At 26.2% G+C, this 20934-nt stretch overlaps 1 protein-coding gene across 1 annotated transcript in view; it reads left to right on the top strand.

Moving 5' to 3' along the window:
* The first annotated feature begins 1934 nt into the window (after positions 1-1934).
* LOC135926962 (probable serine/threonine-protein kinase clkA) overlaps positions 1935-20934 on the top strand; it is a 45543-nt gene continuing 26543 nt past the window's right edge. The window contains exons 1-2 of the mRNA XM_065462894.1: positions 1935-2140; positions 16774-16922. Of these exons, the coding sequence (XP_065318966.1) occupies positions 2030-2140; positions 16774-16922 (260 nt within the window). The 5' untranslated portion in view covers positions 1935-2029. The remainder of the gene's footprint in view (positions 2141-16773; positions 16923-20934) is intronic.

Below are 20934 nucleotides of genomic sequence, written 5' to 3'. Positions count from 1 at the left end.
ATAAACTTGCGACATCTTTAGAAAATGTGTTACTAAAATAAGATGGATTGGTTACGATGCAATTATAATCAGAGTTTAAATGTTCTTTAAAATAAAAAAATTTCAAAGATTTTTCATCATAGAAGATTTTTTGTTTTTTAAAAAAAGTGGATTTTGGAAATTATCGAGTAAGATTATTGCTCCAATTTTACCTAAAATAAAATTCCAAATCTTTTTTGTAAAAAATATTTTATAACTAAATATTTTGTGATTTTTATGCATCAAAATTCTTTTATAACGCAGATTTTTTTAAAAAAAATTTGGATATTTTTTAAAAAATTTATGTATAATTTTTTTTTTCAAACTCTGTTTAAAATATATAACAGTGCTAAGGTTGTGAGATTGCTTATTAAAATTATACTAATAATAGGTGCGATTTTACCCTTGGAAATAGAAATGATCAAACGTCAATCCCATACGAATTAAAGACTTTGGGAAGCGTTTCGTTTTTTTTTCAATCTTTTCTATAATATAATTTTTTTTTGTTTAAAAATTTGATTAAAATGTTAAATGCACCTATATTAAAGTATTGTTTATTCAAAGATTTGTAGTATATTTTCACGCACCTTTTTAAGTAGTAGAAATTATTTCCAGATGATTTTATGAAAATAAAAAATTAAGGAAGGGTTTGTAGCATCAATTCAAAGATATGAATTTTCATATAGACATCACTATAAATGTACTCCGAGAATAAATTTTTTTACCTAAACATATTTTTCATGAGAAGTTCAGCCCCCCCCCCTTCTGTCATTGCTACCTATACTGACGAAATGTTTATCAATACAAATCAGCTGTGATACGCCATTTCAGTTTACCATGTAAATAATTTAAATTTTATGAAAACCTTTATAAAAAAATTCAGAGTTCCCTTTATTTATGAAAATTATTATATGGGGAAACGAACCAAAATGGTGCATGATCAGCTGATTTGTTTTCAACGATGCTTCAAAATGCATTTTAATGAAAGAACATTCGGGCTTGGTTAAGTATTATTGTGTAGCAGAAAATAATCATCTCCGATTGAGGTTAAATATGAAAATTTAATTTTTTTTACTAAGTTTTGTACATTTTTCCTAAATAAATGCTAAATATTTTAAAAAATAAAGAGAAAACGTAAAAAAAATTGGGGGAAAAACAAGAAAAAAAAAGATTACTTTTAATTTTAAAGAAAAAATAAATGAACTCTTTCCATGCTTAGCGATGCACGCGTCTTTAGATTGAACGAAATTAACGATTTTAGCTAATAATTTACAGGGGAAATCAGGATCGGTTTTCTAAATAGATTTTTTCATTTTAAATTATTTTTTGGCTTTAATATATCTTTAAAAAGATCATTGATAACATACCTATTATACCTTTGATCTAAATTTTGAATAGAAAAAAAAATATGTGTCATTCATAAATTATATAATCTCTACGATTTATTTAACCTTATTATTATATAATGTATTGTCTTTTTTTTATTAAAAAATATTTTATTATAATATCTTACAACCCTATTTATTATCTGACCTCTACATTTTTTAAAATGTAATAATTTGATTTTTTTTATATAATATTATTTTATTAATATAATTATAATATATAATAAATAAAATAATATTCATATATAAAAATGTATCGAGCTAACCCCTAAAGGGGATTTTTATATTTTTTTTTCTTAATTAATATTTAGGATGTTAATGATGTACTATAAAATAATACTTTTTTTTAGATTATTACTATATTTATAATAAAATGTATTTGTAAAATAAATATTTATTTAATTTTGAAAAATTTATCCAAACATAAATTAATTATTTTATAATATTTAAAATTGAAGTGAGGACACTCAATTTATTAACATTATTTTTTATTTATAGTAAACATATATAAAATAAAAACATAGACCTAAACAAAAATGCAAAATTATCTAAAAAATATTTTTTTCTCCCCGTAAAAAGTAGAATTTGATGATATTAACATATTATCATTTTTAATTGGTTCTACCATGATGAATGAATTGATTGGGCCGCTGGAAATTATCCTGAAAGGGGGCGCTCCGTGGGGATTCTCTATTAAAGGCGGAAAGGAATCCAATTCTCCTCTGTATGTCTCTAAAGTAAAATTATTATAATAATATAGTATATTATGTAGGTCGTATCAAATTATTTAATGAAAATGTGGTTAGCACTAAATAAAGTTGAGCACGTCCGTATGAATCCCAGAAAATTTTTGCCATTAACTTGTGCTTATTTTTTGAATTTATTTGTTAAAAATCAATATAAAAATTATTATTAAATTAAGACTAGTTCAAAAGATCACGGCGGAAGTATCTAAGAATTTATATTGTGGGCACTCTCTAATATATATTTCTAGCCAAATTAGATTTATTGACATATTCTTAATTCCTATTTGTATAAGTTATATATCTTGTTAAGAATGTTGATGCGATATGTATCATTTTTTAAATCAGATTTTATAGGAAATGCATTCCAGAATATTGAAAACATTTTGATTTATTTTTTTTGTTACATTAAATAAAACTATTCTTACTCTTATATTAAAAATAATATATACATAATGTCTAAGTTATATTTATAATAATAATATTATGTATAATATTAAGGGGGGAAAATTTAAAGTTTAGTCAAAAATATGTGTTTATTGTCAAAATTAATTATTATTGAAGGAAAATAATTCAATCGTGGTCCAAACGATTAGCAGTATTTTTTTTAAACCAAAATGAATGAAAACGTTGTCAAGTAAAATTAAATTGTTTTTTATTCATGATAGAAAAATAATTTGTCATATTTTCGGGGTTATTCTTATACATAAAATTAACAAGGTTCTAAAGAATATTTTTCTTGAATGGGAACTGTGAAATGAGCCACATTTGTTGCTCATTTAGTTGGGAAATTGCATATTTAGATCACTTTTCATCATTATTAAGATGAAATTTGTGAATAAACCGATTTAAATATGAATTAAGTAATAAATCAAGATTATGCAATTTATGAAATATGTTAATAATTGATAATGACTAAATTAGGTGATATTAATCATAATTTGTGCCAAAATAAATCACACAACATTAAACTCTATATAAATTACTTGCGTCTTTTGTAAAAATCAGTTCAAGAACTAGTGAAGATTTAATATATGGTTGCGGTTCTGATTCTTATGAATTTTAAAAGAGGGTTTTAGGTTCTGTGTACGATTCCTAGATTTGTCTCAGGTTCTGATTTTAGCTCCGATCTTTGGCTAAGGCCAGTTGGCAAAAAGGGGTGGAATTCCCTAAGCAAAAACTGCTTTTAGTGTAGCATTAAATTATTACTTTTTGGTAACGATTTAATTATTTTGTTTGTAAACTTTGATATTAATATTTTATAATTTTTTTAGGTACACTTTTTGTAAATGATTTTAAATTTTTTACGTTTAAATTTTGATTAATATCAAAATAATATTAAGTATTCATTTGAATATATGGTAATAACTTCACAACATTATCTTTAAAAGTTGTATCAAGTCTTAGACCTTACGTTGAAAATGGGACGAGGAGAGTGTTCAGCATTGTTTAGTTTAATTTGAGCACGCCCAAAAATATTTCCTACGAAAAGTTTTTTTTCTATATGTAGTAAGATATGGATAAATTCAGAGTAGTCTAATTTTTCAAACCCGGCCCGGCCCGAAATTTTTTTATAAAAGTTTTGCCAGCCCGAACCCGAAATTTTTTTTAAAAATGTTTTACCGGCACAGCCCGGCCCGAATTTACTTAAATATAGAAATTAATGTAATTACTCGAAATAAAAGACATATGTTATATGGCATCTAGTTCTATAAATAAAATCAAATATTTTTATTTTACATAAAAAATTCAATATAAAAATTGATAAATTTGGATATATTTAAAAAATTTTAGGGCCCGACCCGACCCGGCCCGAATTTTTTTAAAAAATATTAGACGCAACCCGGCCCGAACCCGATTTTTTTAAAAAAATTTGCCGCACTTTTGCAGATATCTAATTCAGAGTATGAAGAAATCTATAAAATTTAAATCCCTTATAGCGCACATTTTCATGAAATTTTAATAAATTTGATTTACCAGTTGTATTCCAGTATGTGTATGTTACCTACCTTAAGAATTTCAGACAAGTTCTTATTTTTGGCTCAGGGTTGGTAATACACATTGGAAATCTACAACGTCCTGGTTTAGAGGCAGTCGAGCTAAAAAAAATTTAAATGTTGGGCAAGCGAGTTAATTTAAAACATCTTATGTGTGGAATAAGCAGGGTGGACCTATATTTGTTAAATAATTAATCTTTTATTTATAACGCATATTATAAGTAGGAAAAAAATGTATTAAAAGACTATGTCCAAGATAAAACATTAGAAAAGTTTCACACCTCTCGCAAATTTTATATGTTAAATTTTTAAATTATGTTTTGGACATGTATTAATATTTATATCTAAAATAGTTTATTTATTTATTTTCATTAAAGTTTCGAAAGTTTGTGAATTAAATTTTTTGATATTTTGGACACAACCTAAAATAGAATAAATAAAGATTCAAACTAGCCAATCATATGATTTTCTAACATAGGGTTGGACAAATAAAACTTTATAAAAAATGGGAGTTAGTGTAACATTTTTTAATATATGAGCAAGCGGGTCAAAAAAAATCAAGAGAATGGGAGGGTAATTTAAAAAATTATTTATGTAAACCAGGTTGAAAACCTGCCCATGTAGAGTTGCATAAAAACCCGACCATTGCAGTCAGTTAAAAGAGCTTATTGTACACCTTTAATACACACGTTGGAATATAATTCCGCCAATATTAAGCATTTTTTAAAAAAAAGTACCCTATCGTGCAATACCGGATTAATCATAATACCTAACGATATGAAGCAAAAATATTGTTATGCTTAATTTAATTGTCAAAGTTAAGGAAAAAACACAAGCTTTAATTTATGGCTAACAAAACTAAACTATTTTTTTAAAATTATAATTTAAATATATATATGATTATAAAAGTAAAACCAGAAAAATATTAAGTTTAATTTTTGTTTAACATATAATATTTATGCTCTATGTTTTTTCTGTCTAAATATTTTTCCGAGGACATCAAAAACCGCGATATCCCTGGTCTAAGCTTAAAAAACAGAGGGGGCTCCCATCTTTCTTTACTCTTAAACCATTGATACCGTCATACTTGATATTTGTCTGGTTCCTGCTAGCCGTCAGCTTTTTCCACCTGGCAAAATGGCGCTTCATGCACTGCTAAATTTCTTTCTTGGCCTAGTGCGCTTATCAAAGTTTGAAAATCTTCAAAAAACCCTACGATTTAATGGTCAAATTAGTTGCTGCTAGGGCATCTTTGTTGGACACCAAATTCAGAGTTATGATTGATTCATGGGCACTTGTTGTCTCGTTTTAACTCTAGGCCATCCCTCCAATTGTTCGTACCATGCAGGCATTCAAAACATCTTTAATTATTTCTCCCTCTCAGTGTATCCTCCGTTCGATGTACTATTCCGTTCGACTCATTGGTTTCTCCAATTCTTTCACCAAGTCTACTTTATTTACTTCTTTTACCAAATAACGTTATTTAATTTTTTTATTCCGTCTACTGGCTCTGCTGCGCTCAAACGAGTTCATCTATACCAACTACGACCAGTCAAAAAGTTATTACCATAGCTATTATAATTACATTCCAATAAATTAAGAGAAACGTCGCTAAAAGATGGGCAACTCCCAAACAGTATATGAAATTAGTCAGGGGGTCATACCTAACAATGAATAAGCCACATTATTCCACATATAAAGCCCCCCCCCCTTCTCTTATTCAAATCTTTTAAAACGATATTTATCAAAAATTTACGGGAGTTATGGTAGCTAATATTTTTATTTTAGACAAATCTTAGTTGGTCTGAATTAAACCGTTCGAGGCAGCAGAGTCGGAAGACGGGGTAAAAGTAAATAATGTTGACGTATTCTAAATTTTGTAAATGGCGGCATGGTTATTACATTCGAAAGAATTACCTTTAGTGAGAACTAGATAGCAACGGCCCATGGATAATCCTAACAAACCTAAATGAAATAAGTTATATTATTACTATATATTTTTTTTAACATAATTTCAAAAGGATATTGAAAACATAACAAGCAAAATTAATTTTAAATGAGCCATCATGAGCTCTTTCAACTAGTTAATTGATATAATTTGAATTTATTTAAAATATTTCTACCCAGCCCAGGTTTATATATTTTTTTTACGAGTTTATTAATTTTCCAGCCAAACGGTATTTGTTCCCCTCTAAAGGTGACCCTCTTCTTCCCCCTTTCCTTCGACCTTCCTTCGCCCAACCCGACTGTCGAAGGCTTATCCCTTTTTATTTTTACTTTTTACAGTTAATAGCCCGAGAGAACGCGGCATAATAATATATAATAAAGGACAATTAAAGTATAAAAATATCCAAAGCCTACAGGCTCAGTGCTAGGGCTGGGAAGTATGTCCAATCCCCGGAGTGTGCCGTGAAATCGAAATGGAAATATTTTAAAAGTTTGATCCAGGGCACAAATTTTACAAAATATAATGAAATTATATTCATTAACTCATTCTGCTGCTCATATTACCATGGTTTACTAGTTAAGGAATAAAATCCAGGCTCATACCAACCCCGATTTAGCACCATATCATAACTCTGTCTCCCTTAATAAATAATCATTTTTAAAAACCAAAAAATAACTAAAACTTTTTGTAATATGAAATTTTAAATAAAAATGAACCTCATAAAATCGAAATTTTTTGAAAACATTTTTTTATTTCTTTTATGTGTTATAAAAATTGTAGACAGATTTGATACATTTTTAAAATAATTTAAATTTCGGTCAAAGTATTATAATTTCAATATTTACCATAATTGATATTTTAGATAGCCTTGAGTTAAAGGTTTTTCTCAAATTTATGTGATTGCCACTTTGAGAAAAAAAAGGAAACATTTATTATTTGATTATATCTAAATAGGATTTAAAAAAGATACAATCAGAAACTTAATTATAAAATTTTTCTGGAGAGTTCGCAAGGAAATTGCACATATCAAATTATTATTCGTCATTTTTAAATTGAGATTGGTGAATATGGATATGAGGATATGGAATTAGGTGATAAACAAAATATGTTAAAAATTATGACGTAATATAAATAATTTTAAGGTAATAAATATTAATCTTTATGTTAAGCATAATTTATAAAATACTAAGGATAATTTATTCACATTTATATTTTTTATTACAATTTCTAAGTGCATACAAATAGCAAAAACGTAAAATCTTCAAATACGGGTGGGGGGGGGGGAAGTGATTTGTAGAACTGCCGATACGTGAATGCAACCACGTGTTTACAGCCCTGGATACAATATCTTAATAAGCCCGGCCCGGCCTTAAATTTTTTTAAAAAAGTTTTGCCAGCCCGAACCCGAAATGCCCTGCCCGAATTTATTTAAATTTAGAAATTAATTTTTATAATTACTCAAAATTAAAGAGATATATGTCGTTTAGTTTCAATAAATAAAATCAAATATTTTTATTTTACATAAAAAATTCAATATAGAATCAGGGTTGCCAGGTCAAAATTTTCAAATTGTGGAAGAAATTAGGTATTTTGTGGGAGAAATATAAAAATTGTGGGAGAAATTGCTAAAAAAAATTTTTTTGCAGGCCATTGACTTAGTTATCCACTTATTATTTTTTATAAATATAAAATCTAATCTATTTTCCAAAATAAAATAGGTAATTATTTTTCAAAATAAAATAGCTAACTTTTTTTAAAATAAAATAGCTAACTTTTTTTCAAAATAAAATAGCCAACTATTTTTCAAAATAAAATAGCCAACTATTTTTCAAAATAAAATATCCAACTCTTTTTCAAAATAAAACATAGCCTAACTATTTTTCAAAATAAAATATCCAACTCTTTTTCAAAATAAAATAGTTAACTATTTTCCAAAATAAAATACCCAACTATTTTTCAAAATAGGTAATTACTGTACGACACAAAATTTCTTAGAGTACTATCTTTATTATTAAAAAAACATATTGATTTATTATAATATATTAATTTTGTTTAAAAATAATAACCAACGATCTTTTTTAAATACAAAAGAATGTAAACAAGATAAAATTTTATAAAAAATTGTAATTTTACAATGTAAAAAAATAAATGGGGGAAGGGAATATGATATTTTGAGGTATCAAAAATCTTCAAAGCATAAATCAGTACAGGGCATTCTATCAACATCTATTTCAAAACAAAAATATTCTTCAAAAATAAGAAATAATATAGATGCAACTACAGTTGCGGAAATGGTAAATACCTATCATGCAGTACAACATTCAGAGAGTTACTCAACATCTCAATGTTGGTAAAATCTTTCCCCATAATAATATTTAACGACTAATATAAATAAATAGAATACTTTGTAGAACACAAAATGAGCAAGGCTATCAACAATGTTTTAGGATATAAATCCAGAAGGTCAATTCTTGACGATTTGAAAGATGTGCAAACATATGCAATTCTAACAGATGCATCTAATAAGGAGATATCAAAACATTTCCCTTGATCCTCCCCTATTTCAACAAAATTAATGTCATTTTAATAAAACTATTAAAAATATTTTCTCCAGATATGAAATATCCAAAGACATAGCTAACCATATATAATGGTAAATATGGCAGATTTGGCATTACCAATGAATTGCATGGTAGCTTTCTGATCTAATAATTCCTCAGTGAATTTGGCAAAAACCAGAGTGTATTTACAGAATTGAGACAGCATAATGTTGGTTGACAGGTTCCTCCTAATACGCGCCATCGTAGAATTTTAAAATATAAACCTTTAAAAAATAAATAGATTATAAAAGCTGTCCTATTTGAAAATAATTTTCAAAAAAATAAATGGCAGAAGTATATTTAGGAATTTTACATATAGGAAATCTACTATATGCTGTTAATATGCAGTTGCAATCAGAAGAATATAATTTAATAAAGGCTCACTAAATTATGCTGCAGAAATACCAAAGTAAGAATATTACTATTATCGGATAATTATTAATAAGATTTAATATGATGTCATGTTTGAGGAGATTGTAATGCTTCTTTATTTTTATGATTTGCCAAAATATTCAAAATATTAATTTTACTATGTAAAAAATAAATTTATTTGATTTTATGCAAATGTATAAATAAGATTTTATAAAATATAGAAAGTCAAATAGTTATAGTTAATTATATTTTATATGAGATTTAAATAATGGAACTAAACGTTTACCGTCGTTATTAAGATATTTATAAAAATCCTGGCATGACATTTTATAATTTTGTTAACCATTAACTCGGCCTCTTAGGATATCTTAAGCTTAGATTAAAGATGATTAAGATAATAATATTTTCTAAGTAAGATGAGTTCCACTTTCATTGCTAATTTTTAAAAATATTACTTCTAATATTAATAATATATTTTTTAATATATAATAGTACATAAGCAGTTTATATTGAAAATAATTTTTCTTTTTTATTTAATTATAACATTTTATTGTCCAAAAAACAACATCAGTATTGGAAACTAATGCCTTAACCTCAAAACAATCTAAATCTCACCTAGAAGATAACTATCATGGTATATATAAATAAAAATATAAAATATGTATAATATTTAGGATTTTTTAAGCTTAGATTAAAGATGATTAGGATAATAATATTTTCTAAGATGAGTTCCACTTTCATTGCTAATTTTTAAAAATATTACTTCTAATATTAATAATATATTTTTTAATATATAATAGTACATAAGCAATTTATATTGAAAATAATTTTTCTTTTTATATATTTAATTATAACATTTTATTGTCCAAAAAACAACATCAGTATTGGAAACTAGTGCTTTAACCTCAAAACAATCTAAATCTATCTCACCTAGAAGATAACTATCATGGTATATATAAATAAAAATATAAAATATGTATAATATTTAGGATTTTTTAAGCTTAGATTAAAGATGATTAGGATAATAATATTTTCTAAGATGAGTTCCACTTTCATTGCTAATTTTTAAAAATATTACTTCTAATATTAATAATATATTTTTTAATATATAATAGTACATAAGCAATTTATATTGAAAATAATTTTTCTTTTTATATATTTAATTATAACATTTTATTGTCCAAAAAACAACATCAGTATTGGAAACTAGTGCTTTAACCTCAAAACAATCTAAATCTCACCTAGAAGATAACTATCATGGTATATATAAATAAAAATATAAAAAAAGCACTAGTTTCCCATACTATTATAACTTCAAATTTTGAAAATGTCGAATGGATTGGATTGGATGGAGAATTTAAAATTAGCGGAAAAATAAAATAAAAGAACTAGACATATTTTTCGAATAAATATTTAAAATTTATTTTAAAAAAATATAAAAATAATCAAATACTGTCTCTCAAAATTATTATTTATATATTAAAAACATTAAAATGCTAAAAAAAAATTGTGGGAGAAATTAAAAAATTGTGGGAGATTTTTGTGGGAGATTGTGGGAGATTTCTAATTGTGGGAGTTTTGTGGGAGTGAGATGTATGTGGGTAAACTAAAAAATTGTGGGAGACTCCCACTGATGGGGGGAGGCATGGCAACCCTGTATAGAATTGATAAATTTAGATATATTTAAAAAAATTTCCAAGGTCCGACCCGACCCTGGCCGAATTTTTTAAAAATATCAGACCCGGCCCGAACCCGATTATTTTAAATAGAATGAGACCCGAGCATGCTCTCTACAATATCTATCATTACAAAGTAAATAATATAGCGTTTCACTTTGTTAAGTATCATTTCAATCATAAAGTATATCATTCGATATATGTAAAATAAGTTTAAAATGATAAGAGTGGTAAGTTCTTAGCCCGGGATTTTTCATGTGCAGACCCATTCGCGCCCTCTAACTTGAACTATGATGTTATTGTTGACGCAGAGTGAAGTAAATTTGCCAAATATCCTCCTTTTACCTCTCAACCATTTATTTCTACAACGCTATTCTGTTGGGACACACACTCTAGCCTTCTTCAAATAGGGTATCGCATTATATCGAAGACCGAAAATTCAAATGACTTTTTGAAACAAAGAATAGCATATTTTACTATTTTAAAAGATACACTTTTTTGAAATCATATTTATCAAGTTTGAAATGATACTTTTATCCAAACCAAAACGATATATATATAGGCTTCTAAAGAATTGTATATTTTCATTATTTAGGCATCCTCGAAAAGTAACATTCTTGCCAAAATTATATCTAAAATGTGATCAAATAAAAAGAAAAAAATTAGCAGCAGGTCACTTTAAAATAAAAATTATTTTATAGATAAAATTACATCATTTAAGATTTTTTTTTTAAAAAAAGGTTCATTTATAATAAATAAAAATAACATTCTTTTGATTTTATAGTTTATTTCAGTTTTTTTTTCAATTGAAAATAAGAAAAGTAAAAGAGAAAGCTGTAAAAAAAATAGATTAAAATCTAAATTCCTTCGTGGACAATTATAACAATGTATGAGGCATTTTATTATAATATAATCTGAAGAAATTGAACTTTGTACTAGAAGGTATTATAAAATATAAATTATACTAAGGTATATTATTAAACCTAAGTAAAATATTATATAATATGTTGGTTAGTTGAACGAATCTGTATTTTTCATTTTTTTATTTCAATAGTTATTGTCACTTATGGTTCATAAAATGTATAAAATAAGCACTTTTTTAAATGGCGTGCAGGCTCAGCACGTGGTCACTTTCGATTCCATCTTTAGAATTTTTTTCTTTAGGTTAACAGATTAAAAAGCTAGAGAAATTTGGGTATGGATTAGTTTATTATATTAAAATATGGTTTAACAAAATAAATTTGGCAGTGGCATTAGAACTAAAAAACAACAATTTGTTCAACACCCCTTACAGCATCTTTTAACACTTTAACGTGTCAGCGAAGGGATAAAAGGTTCTTAACACATCAAAATTATCATAAGCTCGTCTAAAATATTTTAATTTTGGAGGTGTTTTTTTTTGTATATTTTAAGCACATTTTAAATAAGATTTTTTTTCCTTTTTTTTGAAAAACTATTTGTTCAGGCTTCATTTTATTTTATATTTTTTTTACTTTCTTTTTCAAATTATTTATTTTTTTCACAAAATGATAAATGACCATATATAAAATTTTAATTAGCCTTTTTAAAAAAATGTCGTAGTTTTATGTGTCATAAAGAAAAAACGGAACTATATATTGTATGTATGTACCATGGTAGGGTATAAAAACACGGTTGTTTTTTTGATCTGAACTATTTTTTTTTATTTTTTTTATTAAAGTACTTTAAATACTTGTGACATAAATAATTATTTTTTAAAAAAATATTTTATTTTCCAATACAAATAATTAACATAACAAAGAAACGAATGGACAAATTATAAAATTATATTAGTATTTATACAACAGGCCGAAAAAAAAAATCTGCCCGAGGTAATTTAAAACACCTAAAAATGACAAATTTTTGTCATCGATAATATTTATGCCTATGATTATGAAGATATTTGAGTTATTTTATAAATATTATATTTACTACCTAGTTTTATTTATAATATTTAACTAAATAATTAATTTTTGTGGCATTCTATTTTAATTCTTATCTAAAATTTATATTTTATATATAAAACAATTATTTAAAAAATGTTTTATATCTCTGATTTAATTGTATGGTTATTTTTGATCATAAAATTATATATATATTATTTTAATTATAATATGACAACATTTAAAATGTTTGAATTTAATTATAATTATGTACTATGTATTATTCGTAAAAAGTATATCTACAATCAGAATTCTTTAATTATGTAGCTAGCAAGCAGATGTAGTTTATATAAAAATCAATATTGTACTCGTCCGTATATTATTACACTTGATTGAAAGCATTAGATAATACGATTAATAACTTGACCCGTGTATAGTATTAACTTGAAAGTTGTTTAAATTATTTTTGATCGAAAAATTAATATTTTAAAATGAAATCTCTGCTAGATATGAGAGTGACAGTAATAAAATTTTATTAATCGTTACATTTTTAATAAATTCTTCTGTATATCTATCTAAGGCGCTATATATGGTAAAGTGAATTTAAAATATTTTTTGCATCAGTGTATATATGATTTTACTGCGAATAATGGGGGGGGGGGGTTAAAAATATCAAGTAATAATTTAATAATGAAATCACATTTATAAATTAAAATAAGGTGCTGACCCTTACTCTAAATATGACACAAGTTCTAGACATATTAAGCTTTATTTCGTTTCATTGAATTTTGAATGCGCTTTCAATCTTCGCAGAGTTAAAAATGAACATTATTTCGAGGAGATCAATAAGAGTATAGTATAATACATAACTGTATTTGTAAAAGTGGTCAAATCGACAATGATTTGATTTGTAATATTTGCATTTATAAGAGTTTGGAGAAATTTTTATTCGCAGACAAAAATAATCTTAAATAATATTTTAGCACAATAGGAACTGCAAGGTCTTCCTAGAGCCTTCGCGTGAAAATTACGAACGTGAAAAAAATATTCATCTGTTCCATAGCAGATATTAAAGTATATAAATGTTGTATATCTTATCCAGATAAATTTTTATAAAGGTATTGGTTTCTATACACATTTTTATATATTATTAGATACAATTTTATTTTGCTTTTATTTTGTAAAAATATTTAATTTTATTTATTTTGTATTAAATTATTCCATTTACATTATATTTATTTTTCTACAATTAAATAAAAAAAGACAAGACAAATTTTATTTTGATCGAAAAATCCCAGGAAAATATCTAGAAAATTAATATTAGATTATATTAAAGATCCTTTAAATAAGGTTGCAAATTTCGATACCCATAGCGTTGTTAAACGGCCCGATTTGGGTCGATTTAAAAAAAAAGCCCGATTAAGATTTTATACAATCATATTATGTAAGCCTGAATATTTCATAGATGATAGAATTTCAAATTTCGAGTCTTACATAATATTATTTTGACTAAAATCTTAATCGTGACGTTTTTAAAAACAATACTATATAATTATAATAATTTAAAATAAAATGATCATCATAATTTTATTATATTTGAAGATTATTCTAATATAGAAATGTTATTCATAAAGTAAAAACACTACCTGTACGCAAGTAGAAAAAGTTTTTAGCGTGGATTGTAGGATAAATGGTAATGCTTCATAGATCAAAATTTTAGTGTTTTCTTATTAAGCTAACAATGATATTTTATAATCATTTAAACTGAATAAAAAAGATTGGTTCACTTTAAAATTTGAGTTTTAAAATTAGATTTTTATTTTAACATTTTACACACCTTACATAATTATAATAACAAATTATATCCCAAATGTATCTTTTAAAAATGATATTTGCATGATACATTATAAAGATTGTATCCGTATATAGATTTTTTGACCATGCATCTGTTATAGAAAATTCTTCTATGGCTTAAATTAATATTTTTCTTACTAATAATTTTCATAATGATGTAACGAGTTAGTTTAATATTATATTTTCATTTACTAAATATACACCTTTTTACATTTATAATGTTTTGTTTTTATCCAGTGATGATAAATATTACTTTGATCAAATGTTATGAAACTCTTTTAAAGAGTCCCAACCTTACCCCAAATCATGCACTCGCTTCCGATGTGCTATATATCTTACCCGTAACACAGAGATACTTAGCTTGAATCGGTAATAAATAAGGTCCCGAAAAATGGGGCTCTCCGAGAATCGAACCTAGAAAATACTGTTTATTAACATAACCTCTTACCCATTATATCACTAGGGGACTTTAGAAGATTTATAAAAATTGAATATTTATTTTAAAATTTCTTAAAATATTATTCAAATTACATTGCACACCTCATCACACGAGATTTAATATTAAATTAAAACGCATTATTTTAAATCTCACGCACGCTATATTTAGTACTATTCTTTTTTATCTAATGGTAAATATTTTATTTTAACAATAGTAAATAAATAATTTAAAAAATCAATGCGCGACAATAATCAATTTGATAAAACTGCGCGACAAATAATTAATCTAATCAAATAAGGTAACAATACAATCTATATCTCTCATGCCTCATTGTTGAGAATTATTTTAGGATTTGTTCTTGTATAAATTGGAGTTTATAACTTGGAAGGAAACATGGAAAAATATAGGACCAGAAACTAGAACCCTCTTTTTCAAATTTATAAGAACCAGAACAATTAAAACTCATTTTAAAGTTTCCAAGAACCGGTTCTAGAAACATCGGCTCTAAACAAAATTGCAAGTAATTAATAATATTTTGCTAAATGTGGGATTCATTTTTAGGAGGATTTATTTATTGTTAAAAATTTTTTGATCGATTTAACAGAGTTTGAAACATGAACCTCGAACTCTTGGAACCGATTCAAGTGTGTGAACTGGAGTCAGAACCCACTTTTTAAAATTTTAGGAACCAGGACCCCTAACCAGAAGCAGTTAAAAAATTTATCGTATGGGCAAACAGAATCCTTTTTAGTCCAGTATTTCTATGCTCTAATAAATCATAAGGGTATAAAAAATAATTGTTATCATGAAAAAATCTTCTTCCCAATCAGTGTAATGCAATTGTTCCAGTTTATTGGTTTGTATACTGCTATATGCTACCTTTCCAAAATAACTCTGAATTTTCTATATTATGTTCTTCGACAACGCTCTAATACCTCTTTAATAAATGATATATAGTGCATGGCTTTACAATTTTTTAAGTAGAGATGTGATGTACAATTACCAAAATGGATGGCTTTAAATTAGCCTAAGCGCATGTTCTCTAATATGCAGGTTGGGGTAAAACAACTCACATCATAATAATAAATGGAGAAAACGTGAATTTAAAATTAGTGAATGGTGTACCTCTGAAAAAGAAGTTTTAATATATTCAATTATAACATAATTTGCTATCGAGAAGGAAGGTATTTTCATTTTGTTACTATTTTTTATATGCATGTAATACTTATATTTTGTGTAATTCTATTTTGGTTTTAGGCCGATATTTTTTATGGGTGAATATAAATATTCCCTTATTTATAATAAATTATTCACTAATAAAAAAATATATTTGAAAGGGCAGCAATTTTCTCATCTCAGATAATTCTTAAAATAAATTGTTATTTACTAAATTCAAAATTTGATATATAAATTTGCAAGCAGGAAACCTATAATAAATTCGTTAACGTTGGTTGCGACACTAGATAATTATCCAGAGCCACGTTTTTTTACTTGCTAATATATCAGATATGTCATGAAAAAGAAGCTACAATTATATTTTTTCCCATTTTCCCCAAGAATAAATAAATTTGCAAGTGATAGATGTGTTTTAAGCCGTAGCTTATAATAAATTAAATAGCAGTGGTAAATTAGCCTTAGTAGTTGATTACAGCTAGCTAACCAGACATAGCTTTTCACCCCTTAATATCTCGACTATGCCAAGGAAAGTTGGCGAAACTTATACTTTCCCAATCTACATTTTTAAGTATTTTCAATAGTAATCCTCTCCTAATTTATCAACAAACTATTTTTGAAATAAATTATATAAATATACTTTACTATGATTATACTTAATTTCTAGATAAATGAAAATGGTATCGCAGCTCAAATGAATAGGCTTCTAGAGGGAGATATCATCATTAATATAAACGGAGTGCAGTGTTTTTCCAGAGCAGAAGCTGTGGAACTTATCAAGGGGGCATTTCAGACGCTATCTTTAACTATTTGGAGGTATGTATTAATGATAAAATATGCATGCATATTGTAAATAAAAAATACTGATGCAGTTATTTTTAACCCATTTCTATTAAAAAAAATATATAACGATTATTTAAGCATTAAGAATAATCTATAGGGTTTTAGTGCTGTGTTGTTAAACCGCTTGATTTGAGCCGATTTTTAAAAATGGCCAACTGAATATTTTTATAGAAAAATATTACGCAAGTCGGAAGATTTGGGTTATAGGTGGTACGAAGGTTTGGACATCTATTTGCAAAATCTTGACACTTAGGCGATTTTTTTCTGACTAAAATATTGAGTTAGCCCTTTTTAAAAAATCGAGCCGTTTAAAACTAGCTTTTTTGAACATATATAATTCAAATTTTCTAATGGTTCTGGATTAAACTCTGACCTCCTGACCCCGGCTCAAACAATTTTTTGAATCTAATCCAGACTAAAGTTCCTCTATTATATGGGTTCTGGACCCTAACTCTTCAGATATTCTTGAACAAGGGTCAAGACCTGGTTAAATATTTATTTAGTCATTCACGAATCACGATTAAATTATTCTTCCATGATATAATTATGCTTAAATACGTTTAAAAAAATTTTCAAATACATTAAATATTTTATGCTATTAAAAAAATCATTTTTAAGCCTAGTTCGAATTTTTTTTCTTGGCCTATATTTTTTTTGATCTTTTTACACTGATTTTGGTTATTTTAATAATTATGTTTATGGTGATGTTGTAGATTATTTTTAAGGGGAATATAATTTGAAATCGCTCAGGCTCAGGAGTTATAGGCAATTTTTTTGCCTAACCTCTGTCTTCCCTGCTTGTCATGAGGACAATAAATATATGAATTCTCTTAAAAAAAACTTTTTTTTAACCTTGTAGACCGATTCCGAAACCCTTTCTGAACCGAAGCCGATTTTTAAATAATACATGAACCGGAGTCGAACCTCAAATGTCTCGCAGGCCAAAACTCAGATTCATATGATTTATGTATATTTTTACCTTTACCCGAACAAAAATACACTAGGTGAAAATAATTCAGATAAAAGTATACCCCAATCTTCTAAAATATTTATATACTAACTCTATCCTACAAGGTGGAATTATACATTTCTATTATACATCATCTAGATCGTGTTTATTTTGATAAATACTTAGGGATAAGCCTAAACTCAAAAAATAATAAAGGTTTATACGTATTTTGACAGATAATTTTAAAATGCGTTACCTTTTATTTATTTTTTTGAGTTTGGATGCGTCTTTAATTTCCAAACTGTTTTTATCATAATAGATGAATTCATTCTAGCTAGCTAAGCTGTATATATTATGTAATAAATCCCGCGATGAATTTACTAAGAAGTAAAGATTTTGATCAAATTTAACCGAAAAATTCCAAATATATTTTGTAAAATATTGCATAATTTTTTTTAAAATTTTTCAAAAAAAATTGATTTTTCATGTAAACGCAAACTTACAGTCATCTTCCTTTTTTAAAAATATATACTTAACGTAACCTTGGCATTGAATATATATTCATGAACTACGAATATTAAATTTCATGCCTGAATATTATAAAAACCCTTTATTATAACACCCTTACATTTAATAAGCAGGTGTATAAATAATATGCGCAAAAAGTGAACCCTATAATTATAACTAAAAAAAATTCATGTCAAATATATCATTATCAATACAGGAGATGAGAATACAAAGTAAATGGCGAGGAATTATTTTTTATAAATCAAATAAATTTTTTTATCATTTAAAATGCTGAAAACTTTTCTTTCTCTCTGAGGGCGCATTTTTAACATTGGCCTCTTAATTTAATCTGGGTTTTTTGCAACGATGTATATAGTTTCTTGGTAATTAATTTATTTAATTTATTTATTCTGAATTTTGATCATACGAAATTACGAATATTCTTGTCGCGTTCATAAGTGAACTTGAACTATAATATCGAAACAATACACAATTATTACAATAATAGAACATGCTAAACTTTCGATATGGAAATTTTAATGTGCATCCACTCAGCAGTATAAATAAAAATAGAGACTGGGAATAAATAAATAAATTTTTGATTGACTGGGTTGGACTGAAGCTTGAGATAGATCCACAAAGCAATGACATCAGTAATTGTATATATAATTAAATGTTTGACTGAAAGAAATATAATATTTTTAGAATTTAATTTTAGCGTCAATTTTTTGGGGAGATTATCATCCGAGCGATGCCTCATACAACCAAACCTAATTAATGGCATACTTTAATTTTTAAACCTTGCTGTCTTCAAATTATATAAAATCTGTATGAAACAATTTTTTTTCAGTTTTATTAATTATAAGTATATTAATAGACTTGTGCGCCGCCGACTCCCGCAATTTTTGTCACGCCGAAAAAACTGCCGATTAATTTGAGCCGTGCTATAGGCTCGCCACCAATATTTAATGTGTGGCGTAAAATGTCATTTATATATTTCCTAAATAGTTTTGATCACACATTTGAATATTAGAAAATTAATACAATTATGAATTTTATTGATATGTGGGACTAAATATGCTATACGTACCTTTCTATATCCAATCATGAATTTTAAAGGATTCAATAACTATGAAATAAAAACCCTCTCCAATATGATGAAAGCAGTGATGTGTGAATATCATCATAAATGCTTGAAAACAATTTATGATATAGTAAATTTTAGCGGTTGAGGATTCTGATCCATGCTCGAATGAACCGTTTTACATCTTTGACGCGGTTAATACTACACAATGATACAAGCTGCTAGGCTCCAACAAATCAAGTTCATATTGGAAACTTAAAATTCTATCCTTCGGCACAGAATTTTAATTAATAAAGTGTTCACGCCAATGAAGGCTCTATAAAGTATATATTTTATATTAAATAAAATAGGAAAACAAAATTTAAAGCTTTTTGATAACGAATGGGATATAATTAAAAGACTCTCTGGAATTTCTTTTAGCCCAAAAAAGGAATCTACGATCAATTTACATTATTACAAATAAAATAGAAACCAATTTACAAATTATTAAATCTGATGGTTCTGGTTTGCCGTAAAAAATGATTATAAACAAATTTTATCATAGGTTACCAATCACCCAGTTCATATTATATGTTATTTAATATTTTTATTAATAAATATTTTGAAAGATTTTGAAATCTGATTATTATTTCAGAATATTTTGGAGATACATATTTTCAGGCACTTCTTTAATTTTATCTAAAACTTTAAGTTAATATATCTATATAAACAGTTCAAAGGAATTTTATTCCAGGTAGAGATTTAAATGGAATTAACAATTAGGAGCAGGAATGATATATTTTACTTGGTTAAAATACTGTATACCAGAAAAAAATGCACTATCCTTTTGGAAAAGCGCCTAGAACTCCCAAAAACCGTTAATTTAGCTAAAGTCCTTTGCGTACCTGTGACAAGTACACCTAGCGAAATTTTTTATCTATCGCTGTATTAATATTTAATTCCCAAAAATCTTTACGTTTTACGAATATAATTTATATTTATTTACTACAATCATTTTGCTAAAATTAATTTTTTAATTATATTTTTGGCTGTAGACCAGAGTTGTTAAAGTAGCGCGCTACTTAGCGCGCAATCTTTTTTGGTAGCTATAGCTAATAGCGGCTACTTTTTTTGTAATTATTTAATTTTTTAGAGCGTTACTTTTTTTGAAAGTAGCTAAGTAGTGATCTACTTAGCTACTTTTAAAAAATATAATGAAGGTAAGTATAAACATGAAAATTTAAATTTAATATCATAATTAATTATAGAAATATATTTTCAATTTGTAATTTATATCTTCATTTGTATTATGAACCTAAATCATGTGTTAATAATTTAAAATGTCATCACCTATGGATATCCAAATCGTTGAAAGTGATTCAGACAATTATATTAATAAAATGGGAGACAGAGAAGAAAATGTTCTTAATAGCTATAATACAAATTTCCCATTCCCTAGACCCTAG

The sequence above is a fragment of the Gordionus sp. m RMFG-2023 genome, chromosome 3 (genome assembly GCF_954871325.1).
Source record: "Gordionus sp. m RMFG-2023 chromosome 3, tfGorSpeb1-WG-v2, whole genome shotgun sequence".
Lineage (NCBI taxonomy): Eukaryota > Metazoa > Nematomorpha > Gordioida > Chordodea > Parachordodidae > Gordionus > Gordionus sp. m RMFG-2023.
This window is presented reverse-complemented; position numbering and strand designations above follow the sequence as displayed.